The sequence below is a fragment of the Protopterus annectens genome, chromosome 9.part0 (assembly GCF_019279795.1).
Source record: "Protopterus annectens isolate FY-2018-M chromosome 9.part0, PAN1.0, whole genome shotgun sequence".
In the NCBI taxonomy this organism is placed as follows: domain Eukaryota; kingdom Metazoa; phylum Chordata; order Ceratodontiformes; family Protopteridae; genus Protopterus; species Protopterus annectens.
This window is the reverse complement of record NC_056743.1, coordinates 648885164-648897733: the sequence shown is the minus strand read 5'-3', so window position 1 is coordinate 648897733 and position 12570 is coordinate 648885164. Positions and strand designations below refer to the sequence as shown.

The 12570-nt window shown below is 39.6% G+C and overlaps 1 protein-coding gene across 1 annotated transcript in view; it reads right to left on the bottom strand.

Annotated features, from left to right (window-relative positions):
- MSH5 (mutS homolog 5) overlaps positions 1–12570 on the bottom strand; it is a 2353005-nt gene that overhangs the window by 1250000 nt on the left and 1090435 nt on the right. The window contains exon 15 of the mRNA XM_044083236.1: positions 8779–8917. Coding sequence (XP_043939171.1) covers positions 8779–8917 — 139 coding nt within the window. The remainder of the gene's footprint in view (positions 1–8778; positions 8918–12570) is intronic.

Sequence of the window (12570 nt, the reverse complement as noted above, 5' to 3'; positions counted from 1 at the left end):
ATGAGATGCTAATTTTTCAGAAATAAATATAAATGAAGTTTCAGATGTAATTCTTTGGGACTTGCTGAAAGCACAGCTGAATGGTAGAATTACAAACTGGTGTGTGTGTAAAAGAAGAGAACGGGATAAGGAACTAAACACATTAGACTAAAACAGATTAAAAATTAAAAAAAAGTTATGTATTTACCAGTTTGTTCCATCTGTTGTCCATTTTCATTCTTCCTCAGCTGTTGAGTTTGGATCTGATCTTTGAATCCAACTCAGCTGTTACTAAAGCTCGTGGCAACAAAAAAAAACTCTTGAGCTCCTCCCTTACCCATAATGCACCAACCCGAACATACCCCAAATCTTGTTTGCTGTTTACCTAAATACTAACATGTGTGTGTGTGTGTGTGTGTGTGTGTGTGTGTGTGTGTGTGTGTGTGTGTGTGTATATATATATATATATATATATATATGTGTATATGTATATGTATATATATATATATATATATATATATATATATGTGTATATATCTCCTACAGAACAAACTTTATCTAGAGCTCAACATCAAAGACAGTGGTGTTCTAAGAGTTGGGAAATTGAGTAAGAATGAAAATGGACAACACAGATGTATTATTATGGTAAGTACAACTTTATCTGATGTTGTCAATTTTCATTCTGTCCTCAACTGTTAGGACATAGTGCCCAAGCTGCCTAAAATCCCAGGTGGACTCTAAGGAAGGATAGTCTTGAGCACATCTGTACCGAAGGCTGCTTTACCCCTCAAGACCAGATCCAGTTTGTAATGAGTGATAAAGGTATGAGGATTTGCCCAACTTGCACCCACACATATATTGCCCATGGAAGCTCTAGACAGAAACACTGAAAAAGTTGCCATGGACCTAGCTGAGTGGGCCTTAGAGGTTGTGTCAAGGTTAGACCCAACTTATCAAATATAAATGATATGTAATCCATCAGCCATCTGGCTAAAGTTACCTTTGCAAATGGTTTGCCAAATTAAAAATCCATAAAGGATACAAATAATCGACCTTTCTAATTTATTTTATCCTAAGTAAGTAAAGACATAATTGTCTGTGAACATTCAATAAATGGAACACATATTTACCTTTGTTTGCAAATTTAGGAAAGAAGACTGGCAGATCAATGGATTGATACTGAATTCTACCACCACCTTAGGAAGGAAAGATGCATTCGAATGTAATGTGGCTATCCTTATAAAAGATCAAGGAGGGAGGCTTAGATGACAATTCTTGAAGTTCTGAAATTCTTCTAGCAAAGGTAATGGCCACTAAAAATATAGTTATCCAGGTCAGGACCTTAAGACTGCATTTAGCTGCTGGTTCAAATGGAGAATTAATTAAGGTCTGCAGTACCAAGTTCAAATCCCATGGTGGAGTAGGGTCTTTATATGGGGGTCTCAGCAAGAATGTGCCTCTCAAAAAAGCTTTACAAAGTTTAGAAGAGCCCACAGAAGAATTCTCAAATCCAATATGGAAGTTAGAGATGGCTGCTAATTGAACTTTAATTGTTGAGGAGCTAATCCCTTATTAAAAATTGTTGCCAAAAATTCAAGTATACTATGTATGGGAGCTGAGAAGCAGTCAATGAGTTTTTGTTGTGCCCACCAACTGAACCTTTTCAATTTACTTGTGTAAAGTTTTCTTGTAGAAGGGTTAATGGAAGATAAAAGAATATGACTGACGGAGGAAGAGAGCATCTGTTGTTGGGCTGTTAATGGAATTGGAGAAACCATGCTGTCAAGCTTAAAGTCTGAAATATCTGGATGAATCATACCCTGTTGGGTGAGACAGAAGGTCTGGAATTGGATCCAGAATCCAAGGTTTGTAAAGTAGATGAGATCATAAGAAGGGGAGCCAAATCTGTTGAGGCCACTAAGTTGCAATGAGGATGACTTTCTTCTTCAACCAGGCAGCTTTCTGCAAGAATTTTGAAATTAGGGAAACTGGCAGGTAAACAAAGCAGACTGGAGGGGCAATTGTATAGTAGAGCATCCCTCAGTGATTCCCCTGAAGGGAGGATTAGGGCAAAGTAGCTGCTGCATTTTTTGTTTAGGGAAGAAGGAAAAAGATCGCAGCAAGGCTGGCCCCATGCACGGAAATAATTTCTGTCATTTTCCCGTTGACAGACCACTTGTGAGGTAGAAGAATGGACCTGCTCAATTTGTCTGCTATCACAATGGACTTCCCCGGATTGTGCATTGCTATGAGAAAATGGTTGGATGAGATTGCCCACTGCCACACTCTGAGTGCTTCTCAACACAAGGGGTGAGACCTGATGTACCAAACTACTAGCATATTGTCTGTCTGGATCACAACTGTCCCAAAAGGAAGAGAGTATTGGAATGCCTGCAATGCTAAGAGCACTGCTCTCATTTCCAGAACACTTGATATACGTGTGTTAGCCTCTTTGGGGGACCAAGTACTTTGGACTGTTCTCCCTAGGAATTGCCCTCCAAGCCAATTACGGAAGCGTCTGTGGTCACTATGGCCTTGGGCTCAGTAATAAAAAAGGACACCTTGCAGAACTTATGCTGACATATGTTGATAAAGAATTGACCAGTGATTTGCTAGCATCCACTGAAGAATTCTCATATATTTCAATAATGGAATTAAAATGCTGGCCGCAGACACTGTCCCCAAGGTTTGCAGAATTAGTCAAGCTGAAACTTTGGTACTGTGAATTATTTCCCTGACCTGGATTCTGATAGTTTGTACTCTTGAGAGAGGAAGAGAACCTGTCACTGAAACTGTGTTTTACACTGCTCCTATGAATTGCAAAGATTGCGTCAGTTGTAACTGAGACTTGTTGCAACTTATGGTTATCCCCAGATGAAAACAAGTCTGGATCACCTAATTTCTTGTTGTTATTAGTAGATTCCTGGTCAGGGCTGTAATGAATAAAAGCAATGAGAATGTTGGTGAAGTGTCAGTTGGTATAATTGTAAGGCACATTAAAAAATAACCACAGCAATGTACTGTCGAAGATTTAATAATAAGAAAAGCAGAGCTTTCATGTTAAAAAAACCTTCATCAGTGCAAGATAAATCAGTTGGGGTGTGTTTAAATATGCCAACCCATTAAGCAAAGCCAATAAAAACAGACCAACAATCATGCTTTCTCACATATTGAATTATCTCATTACTTCATATTATGTCAAAACACACTAAATACACTTTATACATGAAAAAATATACATATATAATTACGCATAAGCACATATAAAATTCTATACATCTCATTTTAAATGTATCTGTCTTCCTTTTTCTTAAACCTGTCTTAAAAGAAAGACAAATACATGAAGTGTGTTTTAACCTGAAAGCTCTGCTTTTCTTTTTATTAAATCTTTGACAGGGTGGTAATGAGCCAGTCATCTAGATATGGAAACGCTAGGAATCCCTGCAGTCTCAAGTGAGCCATTACCATTGCCATGCATTTGATGAACATCCTGGGGGCTGTGGTGAGGCAAAATGGCAGTGCTCTGAACCAATAGTGACTGGCTCCCAGCTGGAAGCATAAATACCTTCTGAATCATCTGTTCAGTTTTATATGATAGTACGCATCCTGAAGGTCTGTTCAACACATTCAGTCGTCTTTGCCCAGAAAGGACAGAATGGGCTGAACTGTGAACATCTGAAACATTGTACGTTGAACTGACTTGTTGAAGTTTCTGAGATCCAAAATTGGTCTCCAATCCCCTGTTTTCTTTGATGCTAAAAAGAATCTTGAGTAAGTTCTTGATTCTATCTGTACAGGTGGGACCTCTTAGATGACTCTCTTTTCTAGCAGCTTTTGTATATCTAGTGCTGCTGCTTTCCTCTGACTGGGTGGAACATTGGAAACTTTGCATACAGCTGGAGGTGGAATGGAAAAGGGAATTATATAGCCTCTGGAAATAATCCTCTGCACCCAAGTATCTCTTGTTAAATCTAGCCAGGCCCTCTGGTGCAGGAATAGTCCACTGCTGATTGTCTCCAGAGGGGGACAATCCGGCCTCCTTTCAGGAGGGTTGATACAGTCTGTCAGAAAAATAATGTCTGGAACCTTGGTTTTGCAGGCCTCCCCTACCATGTGGGTGTCAATTTGAGTCCACCCCCCCACTGCCCCTGAGGGAACTATCTCCACGTGCATCTTGGAAAGGACCCTGGGACTCCCTGAAAAACATTTTTCATCCGCTCCACTGATTCCTAGAAAAGGATTTCTGAGGGGTTGAAAAATGTATGCCCACTGCAGAGAGGGTCTTTCCATTTTTTTCACACCTGCAGAGTGTCTCCTTCAGTTCTGGGCCAAACAATGAACTGCTGTTAAAGGGAGCATTGACAAATGAGGACTTGAAAGGCTCAGCCAAATCAAACAAGTGTATCCAGGTATGCCTCCTGATGGAAATGCCTGAATCCCTGCCCTTGAGGCACCCTCGGCTGCATGTGAGATGAGCCTCATAAAGGAATTTGAAATAGATTGTAGGGTGGCCAACTAAGAGGCTGCAGAAGACAGCCTCAGTAGTACTGGTCCCTGAAATGGATTTTGAAACATCCTGGATCAAATCCCTTTGTAGTCACGTAAAATGTGCCAAATAATTCAGCAACCTGAGAGAAAAGGTTGCTGAAGCACTGACATGCTTCTCAAACCAGTCCATTGCCCTAGACATGCTGCTAGGGGGACGGACAGAGGAACTTTGCTCAGCAAGTTCCTTCCTGGTGGCTGCCGCCATGACTATAGCATCCACACACACACCCTTACTCAAAAATTGCTTCCCAACCGGTGGAGCCAGAATCCAATCTGGCCTCTTAGGGATTGGCTCAACTGAGTCAGATTCCTTCCATGCCCACCTAGAGACCAAATCAATAAGCTCAATGGCAGGTGGAGTAACCCAGGAGGGTAGAAGGGCCAGCTACACAAGCTTCCAGAAATACGGATTCCTTTGGTGAAGGGTTGCTGGAGGACCAGCCACCTCTCTGCTTAAGGATCTCAAGAATGTCTCCAACTGAAACTTCTTCCACAAGTGATCATGGGGACCCTTCTCCATCGAAATCAGTATCTGCAGTGACCGACTCTGCAGAGAGTCCAAGTGCTTTCCCTCTAGCACTTCCTCTTCCGAGGGAGTTCCATGGTGGAATGTTCCAGTGAAGTGTCGGAAGAGATTGTAAGACCCTGTTGGGTGGTTTGGAGGCATTTCGGTTGCTGTCCCTGTGGTGTAGAATGATGTGGCTCTAAGTGCAGAGACATCTGGAAACTAGACTAGATATCTAAAGGGGCTAGATCCATCTGATCTATCGTACAGAAAACACCCTCTTCACTACCTCAAATACAGATCACTCTGGGGAGAGAGAAAGACAGTGGCTACGAGAAGGTAGGCTTCTGGACCACTGCCTACATCTGCCCCAAGAGCAACCCCCCCCCAAGACAGAAGTTAAAGCCAAGCTATCCAATGCCAAAGCTCCAATGGGACTCCAACGCCTTGGACCCAACAAGGCAGCTTCGGCTCCAAAAGTCATCCAGATCCGAAGTAGTCAAAGCTGGTGCACTCGGTGAAGCCTTCTAATCCAAAGATAAAGGTATCCTTGGATCTGAGCCAGACATACCTGGAAGATTAAAATCAAAACAGCGCAATAAATAATGAAACACGAAGAACATATGAGATATCTGCTGCTTCCCTGTGATGGATTCAAAGCAAAAAAACTTTACCCTGCAGAGGTGTAGCTGCTTGTCTCTTTGGTGGGTCATACTATGATGCAAGATGACCAACCAAATAAAGAAGAAAGAAGTATTAATTTTACTGTACTGGGTTGCTTTGAATCCATCACAGGGAAGCAGATATCCTGTCTGTGTTTCATACCTGGAAGATTCAGAGCCAAGGACTCAGAGAAGGAGTAGGAAATGGTGGTGTAACAGATGGACAGGCTCCTTGACTTGTGGGGCTAGGAGCCAAAGAACAACCATCTGTATCTGTGCCAAGAGAAATCTCCTCACCATTCTGTCCACATCATCTTCAGTTAGGCTCCTGGAAGAACAAGAAGAGGCAAGGGATGGTCACCTGGAATGATGTCTCATCAGAAAGGGAGAGGGAACCTTAGACAGTACTGGATCCAGTGTTGGAGCACATCTTGTTCTTGGCAGTGTCTCTGGCTCTGAAGAGCTTGACTCTGAAGATTTTTTGAGCAGATTTTGGATCTTGTCTTGTTTTTTTTTCTTGCTCTGAAGAGTGAATCAAAGAAGTTGATGGTTTTGGAGACTTAGACAAAGTCTCCTCAGTCTTACTCTTGGAGGAATGAACCCCAGAAATAGTTTCTCTAAATGAAGATGTAAACAATCCCTTTAAAATTAGCTTATGGTTTCTACCTGCTGTGGCCCTAGGATTAACATTTTTAAATTTTTGCAGATAAAACAATCTTCTTGAATATATTGAGGGCCTAAATGATAAACACAAACTACGGACATCTGAAAGTGGTAATTTATGCCCACACTTTTAACGTTTCTTAAAGCCAGCAGGTGCCTTGTCAGACATGATGACATGCAAAAGAAAAAAGGAAAAAGATCCAAGTTTTTTTTTTTTGCAATGTAAGAAAGAGAAAGGAGGATACCAGCAATAGAATGAACAACTACACCAGCATGTACACTAGAAATAAAATGATAAATTATAAGAAAATACCAACTATGGTAAGAGAGAATTACTTGAATGTAAAGGGTAAGGGAAAATATATTTACATATATCAAAAGAGTGAAACTATAAAGAAAAAGCACTTTTCTCGGTTAAAGCCTGAAAGCTCAGGCTGACCACATCTTCTCATGAAAAGCAGCAAACGAGATCTGGGGTATGTTAGGGGTTGGTGCATTATGGGTAAGGGAGGAGCTCAAGAGTTCTTTTGGTTGCCTCAAGCTTTAGTAAAGGCCAGAACCCAACAGTTGCAGACAGAATGAAAATTTAGATCAGATTTTAAAGGTATGTTTAAAGCCTAATGATATATCTATTCAACTAGAATTAAAAATCTAAATACAAAATATATCAAAATCTTAAAATTACAAGGTATCCATTAATTTAGAAAAACTAAAACTTAAACATATTCAACAAACCCCTTGAATTTACATAAATTGGAAGTTATGTACTTACCATAACTTGACATCTGTGTTGTCCATTTTCATTCTTTGAAATATGAAAATAAGATGAAACTCAACCAAAGCAGAACAAGGGTAGTCCAGAAACAACACACCAGCACGTAGTACAGGAAAACACCACTTTAATTTACCGCTTTCGTCAAAAACTAGACTTCATCAGAATACCATGCATCTAACAAATCAAGTTTAAATACCCTCCCCAGCAGTAATCAAACAATTAAATGACATAATTTCCCCTTGTGAAAAATAAACATTTGCATATATAATTTAAACAGTGCAATAAATAGGTTGCAGTAAAAAAGTTTAAATATCAAACATTAGAAACAACAATATTAAAACAATTAAGTTATGTTCCAGCATTTTTTATATAAAATATAATGATTTAAGCTTCAACAATAAACTTATAGTAATCTTGTCATTCAAACCAGGAAACTGTATTAAGCGTAATTTGCATTTGAGTTCAAGGAATTCCAGGTACTCATCAGAGTCCGCCCCCCCCCCCGAAGGCCCAGATCAATATGCTCAATGGCACAAAAATTAAAAGCATGTGAAGGGAAAAAACTAAAATGTTTATACAAAGCATTTTTTCAATTTTACATCTGATGTCATATGTATGCTTGTAAACCCTTTTCTTCAAAGTTATCTTAGTTTTCCTACATCGAATGCCTCACATGAATCACACACAGCTATATAGACAATACCTCTAGTATCAACAAATTAGTGGGGTGTCAACCAATGGTGGTGTACAAGAACACCTCAATAAAGGGAATGTTGGAAAGATAAGGAAATATACCTGAGAAGGGTGGTTGTTTCAAATGTGGGAGATGCTCTCCCAGTGTCATTATAAACTCAATGTGGACAAGTTATTCATTAAAGGCTACGGGACTATACTACCTTGTAAAAATATTCCCGTTACTCTAGAGGTGTTGTCTATATAGCTAAGTGTGATTCATGAGAGGGGTTCTATGTAGGAAAAACGAAGAGAGATTTGAAGCAAAGGGTTTACGAGCATAATTATGACATCAGATGTAAAAATGAAAAAAAATGCTTTGTATAAACATCTTAGTTTTTTTCTTTGGGTAAGTGAGGCTGGAAGAGTTAATTCCTAAAAAGGAATTTTACAATTTTGAGGTAATTTTTTTTAGTGGCAACTCTTAATAGCATCATTTCAAGCTCCTAACTGTAATTTTTTTGCACAAACAATTTTCACATAAAAATGATCTTAAAATAGTTTTTTCCATATCAGGTGGAGTTTCACTGAATCACAAAAATCACACTTCTCTTCTATAAAAACAGTACATTTTTCTTCACAAAAAAAAAGTTTTTCCCAAAAAAGCACTTATATGACCTGTCTTGGAGAATCTCTAGCCAACCACAGAGAACGCAAATCCTGCAAAAAAAAGTGCACTGCAGCATTAATAAAGTTCTGAAGGTCTGGTAAACCACTGACTTTACATGGCTCTCCTCGAGCCCTTAAGCAGTTAGGGCAAATAGAAGGTGCTTGGAAGCTTTGGATACTCTCTAATGATGCATCACTAATAGTGCAGTCCATGCGCAAGTATGCATTTTGTGGGAACGCATAAACCATATGTTTTGTTTGCCTTGACTGTACTTCTAATAAATAAAATAATTCACACTATTTACCGGAACATTCTTGATGTTCTTTAGGCATTCCTGTAGGGTCTGAACAGTCTCATAATTACGAGGTAAAGTGAAAAACTGGATGACATCAAGCCGCTTATTTAACTCTTTCAGGCTTCTAGTGGGCCTCATAAACCACAGTCTATCAATAGAAAAACAATACAAATTAAAACCTATAGATATTTTTTTCAGTTTACATTTTCATTCTGAGCTATGACCATCAAACAATTTGATATTCAAAACCTGTTAGCTGTAAAAATATTTTCAACCATATGTGAAAAATGTAGAAAATGAAAGTTATGTACTCAATATAATGATAGATCTGTGTTGTCCTATTTCATCTGGTTTAACAGTTGGGGACTCGGATCTGGTGTCAGCACCTCCAAACGTGTAGATCCAAGACTCTTGACTCCTCCCCTACTCATAATTCCCTCATTCTCTTCCACTGAATACCTCAGATCAAGTTTCTCAATCAAAAATCTTATGCTGCTACCTAATTATGACCTATGCATCTATGTACATGCAAAACATGTGACTGTAAGAAAAATAAGGCAACCAGATGAGGTTGATATCTAAAAGACTCCAAGAGCACTGTCCATTCTTTGAAGTTCAATAGGTGATAATCTGGAAGGGAGGAGGAGGGAGAGATGTTGAAAAACATGATAACAGGACAACACAAATCTGTTGTTATGGTAAGTACATACCTCCTTTTATATCTGATGTTGACAATTTTTGTCCAGTTCAACAGCTGGGACAGATTCCTTAGTTACCAATTACCCAGGGGGTATCAAGGAAGGGCATTTCTGAGGACAGAAGAGCCAAAAGAGGAACATGATCTAGACTGTATATACAGCTTATGAGACACAAAATACTGGACACAGCACAATGTTGCAGATGCACAAATCTCATCACTATGCAGGTTCTGTTGGAAAACTGTAGAATTTGCTACTGACCTTGCTGAATGAGCTGCTGCTTGATTGGATAATGGTAAACCCAACTTGTCATAGACAAACAAAATGCAGTTTGACAGCCATCTTGAAAGAGTAATCTTAGTTACACCCTACCCTAGCTTAACCTTTGAGAATGCAATAAACAAGTGATCAGATTTCTGAAATCTTTTGTCCTGTGAAGATAAAACCTAAGTTGACTGTGTATGGACTGGTTTACACTTGCTTCAAATGCCACATTTAGAATAAAAGAAGTATTTGTCTTAGGAAGACCTGTCTTTGTTAAAAAAAAAACAAATATAGTGGTTTGCAAGTAACAGCTTGAGAGTCTTTTAGCTGAAGTAATTGATAAAGATATTTTCCATGTTAAGAATTTTAAGTCTATAGAAGATGCTGATTCAAATGGAGCTTGTGTAAGGGCTTAAAGCATTACTGTAATGTCCCATGAAGGAACATAACCTCTTATGGGAGATCTAAGGAGGAAAGCTCCTCTTAAAGGCTTTGAAGACTTTCAAGGAGGCTATAGGTGTCAGATTGTAGTCAATGTGAAAATACGAAATAGCTGATAAATGTACCTTTATAGTGGAGAAACTGGAACCTTTGGGATAGAAAAGGGGGGTCTAAAGCCCTTTCCACAGCCCCAAAGGAAAACCTTTTTCTATTTACTTCAATATACCTTCCTGGTACTAGATTTCTGTGATGCTGTGAGGATGTGTACTACACTGTCTAAAAACTTGGCATCTCTGGCCATTGTTAAAAATGGAGAAATCAAGTGGTTAATTTCAAGGTCTCTGGGTCCTGGACAGGATACTTTGATGTATGGAACAGGAGATCTGGGCTGTGAGCCACTGTCTAGGGAGGACTTAGGAGGTGAGGTGAAAAAATGAGAATTAAACTTGTCAAAACCAATAAGGGACAATGAGGATTATCTTTGTCTTGCACTTACTGGTTTTCTGAATGAACTTTGTAATCAGAGGAAATGGGAAAAGGTATAAAGAAGACCCACAGGCCAACTGTGGATCACAGTGTCCCTCGGTGGCTTCCTTGAGAAAGGATCATGTCAAAGTAACTGCGCTGCAAACAGGCCACAGCAAGGTTGGTCCCAGCAGCAGAAAATTTTGTTTGCCACTGTTTGAATGACAACTCATCAGGCAGGAGAATGGTTCTACTTAACATGTCCACTAATACATAATAAGTCCCTGAGATGTGCATTGCTACAAGAAAGCAGTGGGAAAACACTGCCAACTGCCATACTCTCTCAGCTTCCCGACATAAAGGTTAAGATATGATTCTTCCTTGCTTGTTGATGTGCCAGACTACCAACATACTGTCTGTCTGTATGGAAATCGCACCTTATGGAAGAGACTCTTGAAATGTCTGCAATGCTAGTAAAACTGCTCTCATCTCCAAAATATTGGATGTGAAGATTGGCCCCTAATGGTGTCCAAGTGCCTTTAACAGTGTTCCCTACATAATGCCCCCCCCCCATCCTAAAAGATAAATATCTGTAGTGACTGGGAGGTGGAAGACAGAAGGGGCAACCTTCTGACAATTCTGGGGAGATTATCCACCAAATGACAGGAGCCCTGCACAATGGAGTTAGTCTGAGTGGGGTATTTAAGGACTGAAAAAGGTGAGACAATTGGACTGACAGAGTCCACTGGAGGACTCTCATGTAAAAATGAGAAAGTGGAACCAAAGTGATTGTTGAAGCCATAATACCTATAAGTTTTAGAATCAGTTTTACTGGAGGCAGAGAGTGAGCCAAGACCTGATCTGCTATTTTCCAAAGTGAAAGAATGCTGGAGTTCGGTAAGGTAGATATCCGGTTTATTGGATCCAGATGGCAGCTAATGAATTCTAGTGACAAAGCAGAATTTATCTGGCTTTTGAGTATGCTAAGTGTGACACACAAGGTATGAAGTTACTGGAGTAGAAGGTCCCGCTGCTGTATTATCAGATTCTTGGCCAGAGCAGATAGCAGTAAACAGTCTAAGTACAGCAATGCTCAGGACCCCTACAGTCTGAGAAAGGCTGTCACTACTGCCAGACATCTGGTCAATACTCAGGGGGCTGTGGTAAGTCCAAAGGGTAGTGCTCTGAATTGAAAATGACTGGCTTCCGTCATGAAATGGAGAAACCTCCTTGAACTCCTGTTTATCTTATCATGAGAATAAGCATCTTGGAGATTTACTGAGCACATCTAGTGATCTTTCTTGAGTAGTGGCAGAATGGACTGAACAGTAACCATCCGGAATTTAGTGTGCTTCACAAATTGATTTAAATGGTTTATGTCCAAAACTGGTTTAGGTGCCCTGTCTTTTTTTAGAACTAAAAATAACCTGGAGTAGATTCCAGATCCCATTTGGTCTGGTGGGACCTGTTGGATGGCTCTTCTAACAGGTCAATGTTCAGCTACTGAATTGTAAAATAAGCAAACTATGAAACAGCGAACTAGGAAATCAATAAAAAAAAACACACTGAATGGCCACAGTCGGCCAACAACCAGGAAGTAATGCGATATATTAGGTAAGTGAAGGGAAACCTTTTAAGTTTTCCCTTTTCTCCACTGTAGTTCAAACTCTGAGTTAGTATATGTAGTTGGGGGTGTGAGGGGGCATGCAACCCCCCCACCTTGGTTGGTTGTGTGTGTGATGTCAGTAGACTATGGCCATTCGATGTTTTTTTTTTTTTTTCCGTTGATTTTCTAGTTCGATGATTTTCCCATTCATTGTTTAGTTTGCTGTTTTACGGTTCGCTTATTTTACAATTCGGTAGCTGAACAAAGACCCTTTTTAACAGCTTGTTGATGTCTGCTGAGGAGAATTCCATTTGATTGGGTGGTACT